We start from the raw sequence: 17,533 nt of genomic DNA on the forward strand, positions 1-17,533 counted from the left end.
GACTCCGAATTCCGACAACTCCGACTCCGTCGGAGTCGGCGTCGGAGCGGAGGTCGGACGAAGTCGGAATTCTCAAAATTTTGCACACCCCTATTCTCAAGATTTGTGCACTTTATAACCATTGTCGCTGGGAATTGTGGGTTCCATGGGATGGGATTCTTGTCTTTTTCTTTTGGGAGTTGAGTGATTTGCAATTGAGATTTTGATCCTTTCTACTAAATTTTGTCATCTAGCAGCTACTCTGTAGCCTAGTTCGTACCATTGGGGGCATCTCAGTGTAATTGCTCCTCTACTCCTACTCCTCCTCCTTTTTTTTTTTTTTAAATAATTTTAAATATTTAAAAAATACACAAATTTTTATTGATACACTTTTTTAATTATTAAAAAAAATTAATTAAAATATATGACCAGCATTCAAAGTCCATAAAACTAGAAGCAACCGATCATTTTCAGTAATGCTACATACAATCGTGAAATACGTAAGCGTTGTGCAATCGTTTTGACAAAAAGTGTGGTCTACTACTAAAAAATTAATTTCTTTTCATATAGATTTTCTATTTATTCACTTTTTTTAAAGTGATTACACGACGCTTACGCACTTATGACTGCAAGTATCATTACTCTTTTCCTTTTTTATCATTCCCAATCACACATGGAAGTACATTACATTTTATTCTAAGTGGCTTCTTGTGCCAACTACTTAAAGGCATCCGAAATATGCCTTATCATCAAAATAGATTGGAAAGGACAAGAATTAGGATGATCGACCTTGTAGTACTTCACGAGAAGAACTTGTAGTTCTTGGCTGAAAGGATGATCGACCTTAGACCACCAATGGGTGATAGGACCATCAACATAACACCTAGCACAATGCAGATCTGATATGTAGAAATCAAAACAGAATCACTATAAGATTTTAACAGAATCAGTTTAGGATATTGAAAAGAACAAGAAAAAGAACAATAATTCAATAAAATCCAAGTTTGATCTAGTTTGGTAGTTTGAAGCAATGTCAACATTACCCAGTTTATGATCCAAGATAAGCTGAACTTTTTGGGTTTATAGATGGCGAGCCATATGATGCAGGGGAGCTGTAATGAGTCAAAAAAATGAAATCTTTTAGCATTATCTTGGATTATCATTTGACGAAGGGAAAATAAAATCATTTTTTCTTACGAAGTATGTTGTCGGGGCAAAAGCGAATCCGCCAAAGAAGCCAAGGAGGCCCCCAAAGAAAGGGAGTGCTACGGCTACGATCATGGTAAACGCTGCAGTCATGCAAACAAGTCAGAGCTTTAGTAAAAAAATTCAGATTCTAGAATTCATTTATGTATGTGTACGTGAGAGAGAAGGCTGGCTTACCAACATATGAGGTGCGAGTAACAAAGCGAAGAATGAAAGAAGGTTTGAAGTTCAGTTTCTTCACCAGTAAAGTTTCCAGCATATCGAACACTGGCATCGCGAAGATCTGCGGTTTTCAACACTTCAGCAAAGAAAATAAATGAAGATAAAGCAGACAATGGAACTATGGAAACGGACGCCCCTGGTAACTTCCAATGACATGAACAACAACAAACATGTTAGCCATAGCAATTAGCCATGCGGGCTTCTCCAGGGTAATGAGGATGTTATCATCGATGCTGTTCCCAAAAATCCAGTACCCAATCAGAGCAACAGGGAAGTAGCAAATGGCCACAACGATGTACGCAACAAACACTCCTTTCCACATGGGTCCCTTGGAAGGCTTTTCTGGAGTTGATGGGATTGTTGCTTGGATCTCCAAAACCACATTGTGGCCAGCATAGGCAAATGCCACATCACCCAATGCGTTAAAGAAATTGAAGGTAGCCTCAGATGTGGTTTTAGCTGTGTAACTATAGTCCACATCTGGTTTAACTCCCTTCCCAGCAGAAGCTGCCCAAGCAATGGTTGAGTAACTGCACATATAACACCAATATGAATTAATCTAACTGTTTCATTGTACGTGACTTCCAGACAATGTTGACACAGACAGGGATTCACCTTAAGGACATGACTGCCGCGGCCAGTGACACGATGGAAATAGAGTTGAAGTTTGGGAGATGAGAGAGAACAAAGTGCACTGAAGCGAAAATCACGATGAAGTAGGAAGTCTTGATTTCCTTGCAATCAGGGCAAACCGAGTCGTGGAACTTCTTCAGAGATCTCCCTCCAGTGACCATGTAGACAATGTCCCCACCAACTTCAACGATCAGCTGTTGGGGCAACACAATCCAAAGTCCCAGCTTGTCACCAAATGCATACTGGCCAAGCTCATGGTACCTATCGAATCGCTTCCCGGGTACCATTTCGTGCATCTCAACCATTTGCCATAGAGTGTATAAGGTGATCACCCATGACAGTAGAAGAATGGTTACACCAGGACCCCTATTATTATTGAAGGAAAAAAAATCTGGTTACATCGTCCTCTGTTTGCTCAAAACCCAGAAACCAATTCATTATCAAAATCCAAACTAGAAGTGAATCAATAAACATACCATCCAAGATGTGACATGGCATAAGGGAGGCTGAGGACACTGGCACCAACCATGGCGGTGACATTGTGGAAAGCCGAGTGCCACCATTTGGCGTTCCGAGAAGAAGTGATCGGAAGCCAATCGTCGATTCCCTTCTGCTTGGCTGCATCGTTCTGTGACCCATTCTGCGCCATCTTTAATTTGCTTCTATCAAGAATCAGACCGATCTTGGAAATTAGAATTTGAAAGAGACAACAATAGAGGCCACAAGCACGTCTAGGTACGTACGTACGTAGATATAGGTTATAGGTACATATATATATATAATGTCAGATAGGTTGCACCCTCCCTACATTTTTTTTTTTTAAAGAATGGGTTATTGTTCAAAAAATAGTAATATTGGATAAAATTTTAAGTTGGGTACGATTTCATACCTTTTTTAAAAAAAAAAAAAGAAAAAAAATTTATTATTATTCTCACTTTTTTTTTTTTTCTAAGTATTCTACAAAAGATAAACTAAAATCTGTATCTGGTCCAAAAGCCGGTTATGGGCATTACTCGGTTACTGTGGTCAGCGATACTTACTGTTTATGACTAACAGAATCTAGTCCGAAAGGGCGTCATTGGGATACTGAGTTGTACGGGTGTCTGAAATGACATGAAGTCCCACGTTTCTGCATTCAATGATGCTAGTATGCTTACATACGATGAATCTGATTGGATACGTACGAGGTATGGTATCTCGAGCAGATGTGTTTTTGGTAATTCTGTCTGCCAACAAAAGTAATGATACTGACAGCACTTTTTACAACATTTTTACATGAAAGAATAATACATGAAAGTATTTTTATAAAATAATATTATTTTTTATGATATTTTATAATAATATCTGTCATATATTATTTTTCGCCAACAAATTAGAATTGCCTGTTATTCGAATCTAACATGTACAGCTTGTCAAATGTTATTGTTTTGCCATGCAATTCATTTTGTATAGAGTAATGTCGAGTCTTAAATATATAAATTAGGTATAATTTTTTTTTTAAATTATAAGTCTCAATAAAAAATGAGTTTTTTATATTTTTTTTATGATGATATTTATTTTTTATAAAATATTTACACGAGATTTATGCATTTATAATTTGTGTATATTATTTCTCTTTTGCATGTTTTAAAACACTCTTTCTCTAAATTTCTACGAGTACAATATCTTCTTTAATCTTTCTTCGACTTTATTTATTACATAAATATTTATATCTTTTTTTTTTGTTTATATTTTATACCCTTTATTTAATATTTAATTCATGGATGTACATTCAAATGCCATATCAACATCCGAGGCGAAGGTGGGGCTGGCTCCCCTGGTTTTTTTTTTTTTTCCCTCTTTTCTGAAAATTTTATGGTAATTAAAGTTTTTGTTTTATTTTAAAAAACAAAATTAAAATATAATATTGATTATTTCTCTTTTAAAACTTATACTTATATGGGTAAAACATATTTATAAAAAGAGTTATACTAAGTAGCAACTACTATAACGGTACACACATTGCACACCTTACATGATTGCTGGTTTATTTATCATTTTTTTAATGCAAAACGTGCGTTCTGCTCAGTCGTGTTTTCTCTTCTTACCAATTCGAATTTCGCTCGTGTCAACCTCTCGATTTTTCACCCGCGTCGAACCTCCCCTCTTTCCAGCGACATCGAGCCCATCTACACAACGTCGCCACTCCTCGCGTTAGCTCTCCTCCCTCCCCATCGCCCGCCAATCTTCTGTTGTCTCCCCCCTCCAGCGCGGGCATTGTTCCTCTCCCCCCTGTGCATCGCCCCCCACCCCACCACCCACGTCGCCCATCTTCTCCCCCACCCCCACCACGCAGCAACGACGCAGTTGAAGCGCAAGCAATTTTTAAGGTGTTCCCTCCCAACTCCCGAGTAGTTGGTACTGCTTCACCACCATTGAGCAATGAAGGAGGGCGGCGTTTCAGCATGACATTATGGTCAAGTAATCAGTGAAAACCAAGTTGAGCTGTAGCTGCAGACCCATGAAGAAAATGCAGAAATTGTATTCATGGACCGAGATTTTCTTCAAGAAACGCCCTCACTTCCTCATTTCCTCGAAAGCAAACCAACACTTCAACTTCTTTAACTCAACCTCACGCGTCACAACCCATGAGTTCCCCCAATCCCGTCCCTCCAAGTCTCAAGGGATTCTTCCGCACACCCCATCGCAATTCAAGCCAAACCAAAGTAGACCCTCCAACCAGGTTGACCACAACCATGCATAAGATGTTACAAAAAAGAAGATGGGCAACGAGGAGGGAGGGAAAGAAAGAAAGAAAAAAATTTCAAATGATTCTGTTGTGAATTGAGTCTGAGAGAGGGAAATACAATACGTAACCTTTAGTCAACACGTAAGGTGTACGATGGGATGCAACCAAATAGTGACTGATCTTAACATTTTTTTCTTAACAAAAACTCTCATGTTCATTGGATTTCTAACTACGCGGTTTGTAATTGTGCTTACTAAGAATTTTTTTAAATATACGTTACATATATTTAAAACTTAATTTATGGTTTACATATATTACGTTATTATCTCTTTTATGTAATTCTTATATAGTCGTTTCCATAGTTCAATCTCATATTTTAATTGCAATATATGAAAAGCCTATATTTTAATTACTAGTATTCGTGGAAAAATATAAGTTGGGAATTTATTAATTTCTATTTTATTGTTTACACGTTTTTTTATCACTTCGTTATATATATATATATTTATATATATATATTTTAAAATCTCAATTTAACTATTTATTCCATATCTAAAAGTATCCAACTCTTCCAAACTTATAATCTTAGTTTCGTCCCTATCAACGTCAAAACATTATTATAAGTCATTCTACCGTAATTAACTTGTGGGCCGTTGAAAATTTGCATCGATAATTATAAACATAACTAAAAAATATAATATAATTAATAATTAACAACTTTTCCTATGCAGCGCGGTTGCTCGAGTAAGAATATATAATTTTTAATTGAAAAATGTTATATATAGAATATGCAAACGTTATTTTTTAAAAAAATGAATAAATATGAAATTTATATAAAAAAATTATCTTTTTAATGATAAACTCTACTCCTTTTAAAAAAAATTAAGCAATAACCAACAGTTGCACTCGATCTCTATAATTATATGTAGTTGTTTATTTTTATAGATGAGATGAGTGGAGATGAAAATTAAAAATTAAATAAAATATTATTAGAGTATATATATTTTAATTTTTTTCTTTTAAGATTTAAAAAAATTAAAAAGTTAATTTTATTTTATATGTGAATTTAAAAAAATTTAATGATTAGATTAAATGAGTGGAAAAAAATTACAAAAACAAACTATGTTTTGGAAAATGATGTCAGCTTTTCTTCATATATCATGAAGCGATGTCAGCTGCATGTTTTTTGTTGGGAGAAAATTAATAGAGATAAAAGTAAAAGAAAGATAAAGGGTGTATTAAACATTCTTTTGCGCTGGTCAGTTTCTGTAGAACTGATTTTTAACTAAGCGGGTTATTATGCTGTTTCACTTTTATTGTTGAGCTTATTACTGGACCTATTATTTAGTGATTTTTTTTTCATATTTTTTTAATATATTTAAATATTTTTAAAAAAATATATCAATATATTTAAAATTACTTTCTTAACTACTAAGTAAAAAAAATAAAAAATTGATCAGTGATCAAAATAAGACGACATAATAGATTTTCTCTTTTTAATTTACCATTTTGAGTTTCAAAATTATTGTTACATGTTGCCATAAAAGACTAAACACATTATTTTGCACTTAAATGAGTTAATTGTATAAAATAAAATAAAATCATAAATTATATAGATAATAGTTTAATCCTCTGCTATCATGATATGACACTATATATCAATCATCTGACAAGCTAGCATTTAATTCGTTATTTAAAAAATAAGAATTTATTTAGTGGTTGATAGACAATATAATCATATCTACACAGAATGATAAAATTATAACGAAAAGTCCGCTGTATCTTCCTTTTCCAACTATTTATTCTCAAACCATTTTAGTCGTTCGGTATTCTTAGCGAGGTAATAGTCCATTACAAAATAATATTATATTCTAATAATATTTTAATTTTATAATATTTTTTATTTAATTTTTTTTCTCATTTTTTAAAAATTTAGAAAATATTCAACTCATCTATCTCGTTACTATTTCTAAATTATTTTATAACTATTCATAAAATTTTCACCTCATCTCTCCAAACCAGAACTAAGTCATGGTTGCATCAAGTTTAGATGGCACAAGAGCCCATGCATTCTGCATAATCTTGCAACTAAAAACATAGGAGAGAAAACGTAGAGATTAAAGAATCAGAAATAACTTCTCTCTAAAACAATTATGTTACTTTTAAGCAGTAAAACAAATGGTCCCAGTTGCAGAAAATTTCAATAATCTCAACCTCACCAAACTTCCATACTCACTCGATATAAGACTATGATCAAAGAATTATGAGTAATATTAGATATAAATTTTAAATAGATAAATTTTATAAGTTATTTGTAAAAAAGTGGGTCTTATTAATAAAAAATAATTTTTGTGACACTTTTTTTAATTGGAGTCCATTTTTTTGTAGAGACGTGTATAGAACTTGTTTATTTGAAATTTTACAAATTATTTCTCAATAATTATTGAATTGAAGAATAGAAACTTACACACTCAAAAACAAAATTTTTCGAAGAATTATTGAACCGAAGGATAGAAGCTTTCCAATATAAGCATATCAGGCTGCTTTCTTGTTGCATATGCTAGCAGTTTTGTCAGAGGTTCAAACAATAAGTTGTCTGTTGTGGTAAAAGGGCCCGATCCAATAATCTACTAAAACCAAAAATATGTTCAAATAGAAATGTCTGATTGGAAAACTCGCTTGATGTAGTAAAGAACCAGAGAGAGAGACACACACACTCTTTCTCTCTTAAAAAGCCACCAAACCAAGATCTGGTCCTTTCGTTGGAGAGGAGGGGGGGAGGCCGCGGCATCCTCCTCCTTCTCCTTCTCCCTCTCCTTCTCTTATTTCTCCATCTACCCACTTTATTTATAAAGTTAGTTCTTTTTTCCTAGTTGTTTTGTTTCCTCCAAGGCTGAAAAAGGCAGATATGCATTTTTTCGACAACATTCAAGAGACGCACGACATGAGAAGGCTCTTAGGCCACAAATAGTTCGGAGAGAAGTAGCAGTTTCGCGAAAATCAACACGAGTGGGCCTCACGCGCCGCCAACAACCGCGTGTGGGCCTCACTCACCACACGTGTCGAACCAAAGGACTCGCCACTATCAGATCCTTCAGATATGACTGTTGTGGCCGCAAAGAGACAAGCACGTGGTTCCACACGCCATCACAGATTCCGAAGTCTACCGGAGTTAGTTTAAACTGTAATCTGTCTGTTTTCGCCTCTATCTTACTGCTTTCCTTACTGATTTTTCCAAATTTGACTAAAATACTCTTATATGTAAAGAGTTTAATAAAATATTCGAACTATTGGCACCCGACGATCACCACCTCCTCTTTGGTCTCTTGGTGATCTCTCTCCACCACAATCCACGAGCCTGACCTTTTTTACTTTTGCCCCTAGCGCAAGAATCACATGTATTCCTTTGGGAGAGTGTGGAGTTTTGCGACGACGTATAATGCGATGGAATTCAAATTTTTTAACTGGATTTTTATTATAAGAGTTGTCCTATTTGGCTATAGGATCGTGAAGACGATACAATGGACTTCCCTAACAGCTACTCCAAGACAAAATGCAATCACCACAATCATCATAGCCTACGGTCATGAAACTACAAGCTCATTCTCGGATTGTATAAAATGCGTCTGTGGCTCCCTCCTAGCAAGGAAGGGTATGAAACATTTATTTGTTTCTAGAGCCTCTTTCTTATTCTTTTTATATAGTATTGCATTAGTTAAGAAAGGGTGTTTGTGGGGGTTTTCATACCCCTTATTCATGTATTTATGTATCCCTTAATTATAATATATCGAGCTTGCTAAGAAAAAAAATGCCTGATCGAAATACAGAAGAATAAGAAATAAATAACTGTAATGATAAACTTCAATGCTGCCTCAGAGTCATCAAACATATTGCTTGAAAAATAAAATATATAGAAAACAATACCGAGATAGGTGATAGAAGACAGCGTTGCATAGAAGCCTAAATAAGAAACCTTGTTCCATTAATTGTTCTATCGACAACAACAAATTTGATTTTTAGGGATGAAATTTGTTTGGAACAATTTTTTTTTTTGTCCCTAAAACAGTTTGAGTTGTAAAACTATTCGAACAATAATTTATCGTTCGAATGATAATATTTAGAGACAAAATCAATCGTCCTTAAAAATGATGGTTGTTCGAACAACGTAAATTCCATTTGAATAGTTTGTTTTATTTGTTTGAACGGTGTCAATTCTGTTCAAATCGCAAGAAATATGTTCGAACAATATAAAATGTGTTCAAACAATTACAACCGCATTGGAACTATCTTAAACTCATTCAAACGTTACTTCAGTTCAAACGCAAAATATCAACCCGCGTTGGAACTATCTTAAACTCATTCGAACGTATACTTTAGTTCAAATGCAAAATATCAACCAAATAGTAGTCGAAAAGTGGAACGCGCTTTTTCTTTTTCAATTCACAAACTTCGTTCAAACAAGGCTAGTTTCAATTCGAACAAAAGTTCACCGTGACTTTTTTAATATTTTTGGGAGGTTTCGTCGCAAATATTATTTTCAACGATTTTTATCGTCGATATTTACAGCTAAATTTGATATTTCCGGCAAGTATTTATTGCCGGAAATAGTCTTTCACAGAATTAAAAAAATAAAAGTTTCAAACGCCCATGCATACCCCAAACCTTACAATAAAAAATTTCCATCTCCTCCAACGCTGCGCCCCTGTCCTTTTTCTTCTCTCTACAACCAAACCAACAGCCCCCACTTCTTTCAACTCGTCCCTTCGCCGCCTCCCCATGCTAACCCTCTCCTTCCGGCACCTGTAGCAGTAAGTCCATCTCTCTCGCTCTTTCTTTCTCTCGCTTCTCTATGTATTTCTTTGTTATCGCAGCCACCCACGCCGCTCTTGTCCTCTCGGCTGGGCAGTGCCTCCGCCCTCCACACTGCACTTTGTATGGTTTCGTTAAGTATCTGTCTCTATCTTCCCGTCTATTTCTCTCACTCTCTCTCTGGTGGTCTCTCATATTTTCCCTCTCTCTCTCTTTTTCAGGTTAGACATTGGGATTGTAAGAAGACATCCACAGCTAGTGGAGCTAGATTCATCAACTCTCACTTGGTTAACAAATTGATGGAAAATGAAAATAAAGGAGGTCATCACTTTTTCTTATCATATATCGGCTTAGTTTTTGTGTTTATTCTTGATTTAAAGATTTGATGTAAAAGGGATAGGTGCTCTTAGAATTAGGACCCAAGATTTGATTTTTCAATTCCAATTTGTTTGGGATTACACTATGGTCGTGGCTTAATGTTTAGGTTAGTGTGGCAGAACTTGTGTTTGTCTATTTCCGCCTTCACTCATTTGTTTCATTGGTTTGATTGGGAGAGCTTGTGCTTGTGTATTTCTTGATGGTTAAATGGACTATATTCTCTACACTTTTCAAAATTTTAATGTTTTGATAGATGAGTTTTAGGTTGATAGATGAGTTTTATGTATTTTGATGTATAGATTGTTGGAAATTATGAAATTGAAAATAAAAAGTATTTAAAAAAATAATAAATAAATGTATTAAAAAAGTAGATAAAAATTATATTACTTCTCAAGAGAAATGATTGTCTTTGTTAAGTTTACAGTGGACCATTTTTCTCTTCCCAGTTGTTTCTTTTACAAATTTAAAGGGTTACTTTTGATGAATATGAACCAACATTTTGCAGTAGACAAAGTCCACTAAAAATTGTATTTCTTCACCAACCAACTGCAGTAGACAAAGACCACAACCCATCTCCATTTTACACCACCTCTATCCTCCAAGTCGTAACACCCCCCTTGGTAAGTCTTTGTCTCCAGATGACTTGAATATTTTTGTGGATTTAATTTTAGTGAAGATTAAGTTGGATTTGGGTTATTTTTGTTGTTATTTTTACGGATGAGTCTAGATATCATTTTCTTGAATATGTATGTGTCTTTTGGATGTTTGGAGGTGCAAGGCTGGATTTTTTGGTTGTAAATTTTTTGGACATGCTTATATTTTCTGTGCATCGTCATTGTGTGACTTGTCTAATACTCAAGTCTTTAATTAGTGGATTGTGCTCTAAAGATTTTTCTCAGTATAACCAACAAGGTTTCGTTGAACAATTGGGCTAAAGTAAATATTGAAGTGTAAAACGTTGTGCACAACATTTGCTGCACCAACAAGCATTTGTTGTTGGATTAACGTTAAAACATTTGCTGTTATAGCTGCATGCTAAGTTAACTGTACTAATGATTTGTTAGGAACTTATAATATTGGTTTGTGAGCATTTAATGCAATGTATACCAATTGCTGGCTTGTTTTGTTATGGTTGCATGCTACATTTAAGCTAAACCTGGTTGTTTCTATTTATCTCAAATTATAGTGGCTGGATTGTAGTGCTCTAGGAGTAAAGAGATGCACATACAAGGCAAAAGACTTTAATTGTTAAATTTTTAAAATTCTTGCAAGAATTTAGCCTTATATTGGCTGAGAATAGAGCAAAGTTAAAGGAGATTAAGCTAGTGAAAGAGGAGATGAACTTCAAGCAACAAGATTGGAAGTCATACTATCAATTCAGTGGATTTGGATATCTCAGATTAACTACTATAGAAGTAGCTGTATGACCATCAGAAGCAACAAGATTGTCAATCCTTGCTTTAATCATAGAATCATTCGAATGAAAATATTTTATTTCTTGGTTTTTATTTAACATACGATTTTATAGATATGTTATTAACTTACGCCCCGTTTGAATTACGAGACTATCTCAACTCATCACATCTCATCTTATTATTACAACTTTTTTAAATTTCCACACAAAATACCATAAACAATTTGACTTTTTCAAATCTCAAAACAATAATAATAGTAAAAAAGAATATTCAAATAATATTTTATTCAACTTTTAACTTTTATCTAAAACTATTTTATCTCATCTCACTGTCCGAACGGAGGCTTAGTAATGTTGGGACAATAGGCTTTTTATTTTTATAGAAAGATATTTTATTGTCAATGATGAAATGGAAGAAATTACATTTGAATGTAAAAATTGTTAGATTTAATTGTTTGTATTTTATTATTAACATCTGTTTACTCTGTCTTTATCCGTCTTGATCCACCTGAATCAACATATTCCTCTTTTTTCATGATTTCATCTATTGTCGAGAACTTTATGTGAATGAATACATGGATTCTCTTCATAAAACTATCCTGTCACCCACATTTTCTGTAACTGCTAAAAATCCATCTTTTATGTCGAGATTAATCTATTGTAGAACGCTTGCTAATTAAGCTATACCGCAGAAGCAAAACGGGGACAAGACAACAACAATAAATCTTTCTTACAGTGGGAAAATAAAGGCATTTTAGAAAAATTCTATACATTATACTATTATTCTATTTTAAGAAAATCAAGGTATTTAAAAAAAATTATATATCATATTATATAAAATATGACATATTTATCATCATAAATAATTTTTTATTAGTTGATTTTTTATCATTCAATAATGATAAATTTGACGCATTCTATATAAAAATAAATAAAAATAGAATATGAGTGTGATCTGTCGTTATTTATACGAAGAGTGTGGAAAATGATTAGAGGAGATAAAAAGGCTTCGTTTGCATTCCAAATCCACCTCAACTCATCTCAACTCATCTCATCTCATCATTATAATTTTTTCAAATTCCCACACAAAATATACTAAACAATTCAACTTTTTCAAATTTCAAAACAACTTTTTCAAATTTACACATAAAATATAATAAATAATTCAACTTTTATTTTATTATTCACAAACCATCTCAACCCTTCTCAACTCATCTCTGAATTGATTCTCTGGATTTGTGCACTTTATAACCACTGTTACTGGGAATTGTGGGCTCTAGGGGATGGCATTTTTGTCTTTTTATTTTGGGAGTTGAGTCATTTGGAATTGAGATTTTGATTTTTTTACTAAATTTTATTTTTTTAAAATATTTTTAAAATTTAAAAATATATACAAATTTATTAATAATTACTTTCTTAACTATTAAAAAAATAATTAAAATACACTATATATTTTCCTTTTGGTCATTCCCAATCACACAAGATAATACATTATATTTTTAGTGGCTTCTTTTGCCAACTACTTAATGGCATCCACTTGAAATATGCCTCATTGCCAAAATAGATTTCGAAAGGACAAGAATTAGGATGATCAACATTGTAGTTCACGAGAAGAACTTGTAGTTCTTAGCTGAAAGGATGATCGACCTTAGCCCACCAATGGGTGATAGGACCATCAACATAACACCTAGCACAATGCAAATCTGACATGTAGAAATCAAAACAGAATCAGTTTAAGATATTGAAAAGAACAGGAAAAATAACAATAATTCAATAAAATCCAAGTTTGATCTAGTTTGGTAGTTTGAAGCAATGTCAACATTACCCAGTTTGTGATCCAAGATAAGCTGAACTTTTTGGGTTTATAGATGGCGAGCCATATGATGCAGGGGAGCTGTAATGAGTAAAAAAAAAACGAAATCTTTTAGCATTATCTTGGATTATCATGTGACGAAGGGAAAAGAATATCATTTTTTGTTACGAAGTATGTGGTCGGGGCAAAAGCGAATCCGACAAAGAAGCCAAGCAGGCCCCCAAAGAAAGGGACTGCTATGGCTACGATCATGGTAATGGTAAACGCTATAGTCATGCAAACAAGTCAGAGTTTTTAGTAAAAAAACTCAAATTCTAGAATTCATTTCTGTATGTGTACGTGAGAGAGAAGGCTGGCTTACCAACATATGAGGTACGAGTAACAAAGCAAAGAATGAAAGAAGGTTTGAAGTTCTGTTTCTTCACCAGCAAAGTTTCCAGCATATCGAACACCGGCATCGCGAAGATCTGCGGTTTTCAACACTTCAGCAAAGAAAATAAAAGAAGATAAAGCAGATCACAATGGAACTATGGAAACGCACGCACCTGGTAACTTCCAATGACATGAACAACAACAAACATCTTAGCCATTGCAATAAGCCATGCGGGCTTCTCCAGGGTGATGAGGATGTGGTCATCGATGCTATTCCCAAAAATCCAGTACCCAATCAGAGCAACAGGGAAGTAGCAAATGGCCACAACGATGTACGCAACAAACACTCCTTTCCACATGGGTCCCTTGGAAGGCTTTTCTGGAGTTGATGGGATTGTTGCTTGGATCTCCAAAACCACAGTGTGGCCAGCATAGGCAAATGCCACATCACCCAATGCGTTAAAGAAATTGAAGGTAGCCTCAGATGTGGTTTTAGCTGTGTAACTATAGTCCACATCTGGTTTAACTCCCTTCCCAGCAGAAGCTGCCCAAGCAATGGTTGAGTAACTGCACATATAACACCAATATGAATTAATCTAACTGTTTCATTGTACGCGACTTCCAGACAATGTTGACACAGACAGGGATTCACCTTAAGGACATGACCGCCGCGGCCAGTGACACGATGGAAATAGAGTTGAAGTTTGGGAGATGAGAGAGAACAAAGTGCACTGAAGCGAAAATCATGATGAAGTAGGAAGTCTTGATTTCCTTGCAATCAGGGCAAACCGAGTCGTGGAACTTCTTCAGAGATCTCCCTCCAGTGACCATGTAGACAATGTCCCCACCAACTTCAACGATCAGCTGTTGGGGCAACACAATCCAAAGTCCCAGCTTGTCACCAAATGCATACTGGCCAACCTCATGGTACCTATCGAATCGCTTCCCGGGTAACATTTCGTGCATCTCAACCATTTGCCATAGAGTGTATAGGGTGATCACCCATGACAGTAAAAGAATGGTTACACCAGGACCCCTATTATTATTTGTTGGGTTTTGCTCCTTTGTGTGAATCCCTCATCGGTGGAAGAAAAATAAGGAGGAGGCCCCATGGCCTATAAAAATGAGGTTTAGTTTCTTAATTAATTACACCAAGTCATAAGCTTAATTAGTAACTTGTGACTCTAAGAAAAATCCTCTATTAGCCTTTTCTTGTAAAAAGGAAAGGGGTGAGAGTTAAAGTTTTATTAGTGGGAAGTTTTGTAGGTGTCATTTGGGGTGAGGAGAAAAATTATGTGATTGTAATAATTTTTCACATAGTGTATTTTATTCTCTGGGTTTGGTGGTTTTTCTCCTGTTTAAGGGAGTTTCCACATAAATTCTTGTGTTGTTATTATTTATTTGTTTTTCTTCATATTTCACCAAAAAGTGGATCTTGGGAGGTGAATTTGGAAGATCTAAATTCCTAACAAGTGGTATCAGAGACACTAGGTTCTTTTTGGTGGGTGGAGTGGTGTGGTAGTGTGGATACGTACAGTCTAAGAATGTTCTGTCTAGGAGATTGGTATTTAAGTGGTCCAGTATGACCCTCCAATCTTTACTGGGAACCTTGAAGTTCTGTCTAGGAAAGAATAATTTTTCCTGGAAACTTATTTAGTGAGTACTATTCATTTCTACGGTAAAAATTCATCAAAGCAATATCAGGAAGTAAGGCTTCAAATTCTATCATATATGAGGTGGAGAAATTTGATGGGAGAATCAATTTTGGCTTGTGGCAAGTTCAAGTCAAGGATGTTTTGATTCAATCAGAATTACACAAGGCGTTGAAAGGCAGACCAACCCCTGAAGTCAGTAGTGATATTAGCGTGACTGATGAAACAAAGAGCAGATATGTAATGAGCGATGAAGATTGGGAGGATCTGGATTTGAGAGCAGCAAGTGCGATACGTCTGTGCTTGGCCAAGAATGTTCTTGCAAATGTACATGGAATATCTACGGCAAAAGAACTCTGAGAAAAGCTCGAAGAGTTGTATCAGACAAAGGGCATCTCAAATAGGGTGTACCTGAAGGAGCAGTTTCATACACTGCGGATGAGTGAAGGTACGACTATTTCAGATCATTTAAGTGTTCTCAATGACATTGTCTCTGAATTAGAATCTATTGGAGTTAAAATTGATGATGAGGATCAAGCCTTGAGGCTCATCTGGTCTCTTCCACCTTCCTATGAGGATATGAAGCCTATTTTGATACATGGGAAGGAGAAAATAATTTTTTCAGAGGTTACCAATAAACTCTTTTTTGAAGAGAGAAGACTAGGTGGTGGAAGAAATGGTCCACCTGATAACTTTGCATTGGTAGCAGCTACTAATGGGAAGAAGAAAAACTCCATGAAGATGAAAGTAGTCTGCTGGGGGTGTGGACAATCTGGGCACGTCAAGAAATATTGTCCAAGAGTAGAAGCAGGTTCGGCAAGTGGCTCCAAGTCAGTAAATGGAGATACTGGTAATGAAACTAACGTTGTGTCTCTCTCCATGGAAGACGATGTCTGTTAAAAGGACATGTACATCTTCATGGCATGCCACTAATTCTCAAAGTTGCCATGATAGAGGATTTGTTAATGTTAGCGGTCCACAAGTTTGCACACAGGCATTAGTTTGGCATTAATGCAGGGTGTGTGGTGGAAATTTATGTCGATGGCTGATGAACTTCTAGGAAAGCCAAACGTGGAAGTTGCACCATAATTTTTCAGCAAAGTTATTTTCGACATGGGCCAAAATTGAAATGCTTGCAATTGGTTTATTCTGAGTGGGTATGCTTTTATAGTGGAGTATTATAGCGGAAGCTGTGAAGATCTTCATTGCGGTGGAGCGTGGCTGTGGGATCAGCCAAAGTCGCAAGGTGGAGATTGTTGAGTTTTGCTCCTTTGTGTGAATCCCACATTGGTGAGAGAAAAATAAGGAGGAGGCCCCATGGCCTATAAAAATGAGGTTTAGCCTCTTAGTTAATTACACCAAGTCATAAGCTTAATTAGTAACTTGTGACTCTAAGAAAAGTTTTCTACTAGCCTTTTCTTATAAAAAGGAAAGATGTGAGAGTTAAAGTTTTACTAGTGGGGAAGTTTTGTGAGTGTCATTTGGGGTGAGGAGAAAAATTGTGTGATTGTAATAATTTTTCACATAGTGTATTTTATTCTCTGGATTTGGTAGTTTTTCTCCTGTTTAAGAGAGTTTTCACGTAAATTCTTGTATTGTTATTATTTCTCTATTTTTTTTATATTTTACTAAAAAGTGAATTCTGAAAGTGAATTTAGAAGGCCGAAATTCCTAACATTATTGAAGGAAAAAAACATCTGGTTACATCGTCCTCTGTTTGCTCAAAACCCAGAAACCAATGAATTATCAAAATCCAAACAAGAAGTGAATCAATAAACATACCATCCAAGATGTGACATGGCATAAGGGAGGCTGAGGACACTGGCACCAATCATGGCGGTGACATTGTGGAAAGTCAAGTACCACCATTTGGCGTTCCGAGGGGAAGCGATCGGAAGCCAATCGTCGATCTCCTTCTGCTTGGCTGCATCGTTCTGTGACCCATTCTGCGCCATCTTTAATTTGCTTCTATCAAGAATCAGACTGATCTTGGAAATTAGAGTTTGAAAGAGACAACAATGGAGGCCACACGCACGTCTAGGTACGTATGTACGTACATATAGGTTTTAGTTGCAAATATATACACACACATATATATATATAATGCCAGATAGGTTGCGACCTCCCTACATTTTTTTTTTTTAAAGAATGGGTTATTGTTAAAAAAATAATAATGTTCGATAAGAATGGGTTATTGCATGCTTTCTTTTAAAAGAAAATTAAATTTATTATTATTTTAATTATAAATCTCACCTTTTTTATTATTATTTTTAAGTATTTTATAAAATACTGGTAAACTTAAAGGGTACTGCTATATCTATAAAAGA

General features: G+C 35.1%; 2 protein-coding genes across 2 annotated transcripts; both read right to left on the reverse strand.

Annotated features, from left to right (window-relative positions):
* Positions 1-457: 457 nt before the first annotated feature.
* LOC121254449 (lysine histidine transporter 2-like) lies at positions 458-2,770 on the reverse strand. Its single transcript, XM_041154499.1, has 7 exons — positions 2,517-2,770; positions 2,023-2,406; positions 1,547-1,937; positions 1,363-1,471; positions 1,177-1,268; positions 1,023-1,091; positions 458-878 (listed from the first exon to the last, which is right to left on the reverse strand). The coding sequence occupies exons 1-7, from the start codon at positions 2,687-2,689 to the stop codon at positions 780-782; spliced, it is 1,317 nt and encodes a 438-aa protein (XP_041010433.1). The 5' UTR covers positions 2,690-2,770; the 3' UTR covers positions 458-779.
* A 9,963-nt stretch (positions 2,771-12,733) lies between these two features.
* On the reverse strand, positions 12,734-17,242 carry LOC121254450 (lysine histidine transporter 2-like). The gene is made up of 7 exons (XM_041154500.1): positions 16,989-17,242; positions 14,207-14,590; positions 13,728-14,121; positions 13,544-13,649; positions 13,351-13,448; positions 13,195-13,263; positions 12,734-13,072 (listed from the first exon to the last, which is right to left on the reverse strand). The coding sequence occupies exons 1-7, from the start codon at positions 17,159-17,161 to the stop codon at positions 12,974-12,976; spliced, it is 1,323 nt and encodes a 440-aa protein (XP_041010434.1). The 5' UTR covers positions 17,162-17,242; the 3' UTR covers positions 12,734-12,973.
* Positions 17,243-17,533: the final 291 nt, after the last annotated feature.

The sequence above is a fragment of the Juglans microcarpa x Juglans regia genome, chromosome 3D, assembly GCF_004785595.1.
Source record: "Juglans microcarpa x Juglans regia isolate MS1-56 chromosome 3D, Jm3101_v1.0, whole genome shotgun sequence".
Taxonomy (NCBI): Eukaryota; Viridiplantae; Streptophyta; class Magnoliopsida; order Fagales; family Juglandaceae; genus Juglans; species Juglans microcarpa x Juglans regia.

What these genes read in the sequence shown, in the direction of transcription:
- LOC121254449 (XM_041154499.1), bottom strand. Translation starts at nt 2,689, where the DNA reads ATGGCGCAGAATGGGTCACAGAACGATGCAGCCAAGCAGAAGGGAATC. An exon ending in GCGGCAGTCATGTCCTTAAG is followed by an intron (nt 1,938 to 2,022) that starts GTGAATCCCTGT and finishes TTATATGTGCAG; the next exon opens with TTACTCAACCATTGCTTGGG. An exon ending in TTCATGTCATTGGAAGTTAC is followed by an intron (nt 1,472 to 1,546) that starts CAGGGGCGTCCG and finishes TGTTGAAAACCG; the next exon opens with CAGATCTTCGCGATGCCAGT.
- LOC121254450 (XM_041154500.1), bottom strand. Translation starts at nt 17,161, where the DNA reads ATGGCGCAGAATGGGTCACAGAACGATGCAGCCAAGCAGAAGGAGATC. An exon ending in GCCATGTCACATCTTGGATG is followed by an intron (nt 14,591 to 16,988) that starts GTATGTTTATTG and finishes AAATAATAATAG; the next exon opens with GGGTCCTGGTGTAACCATTC. An exon ending in GCGGCGGTCATGTCCTTAAG is followed by an intron (nt 14,122 to 14,206) that starts GTGAATCCCTGT and finishes TTATATGTGCAG; the next exon opens with TTACTCAACCATTGCTTGGG.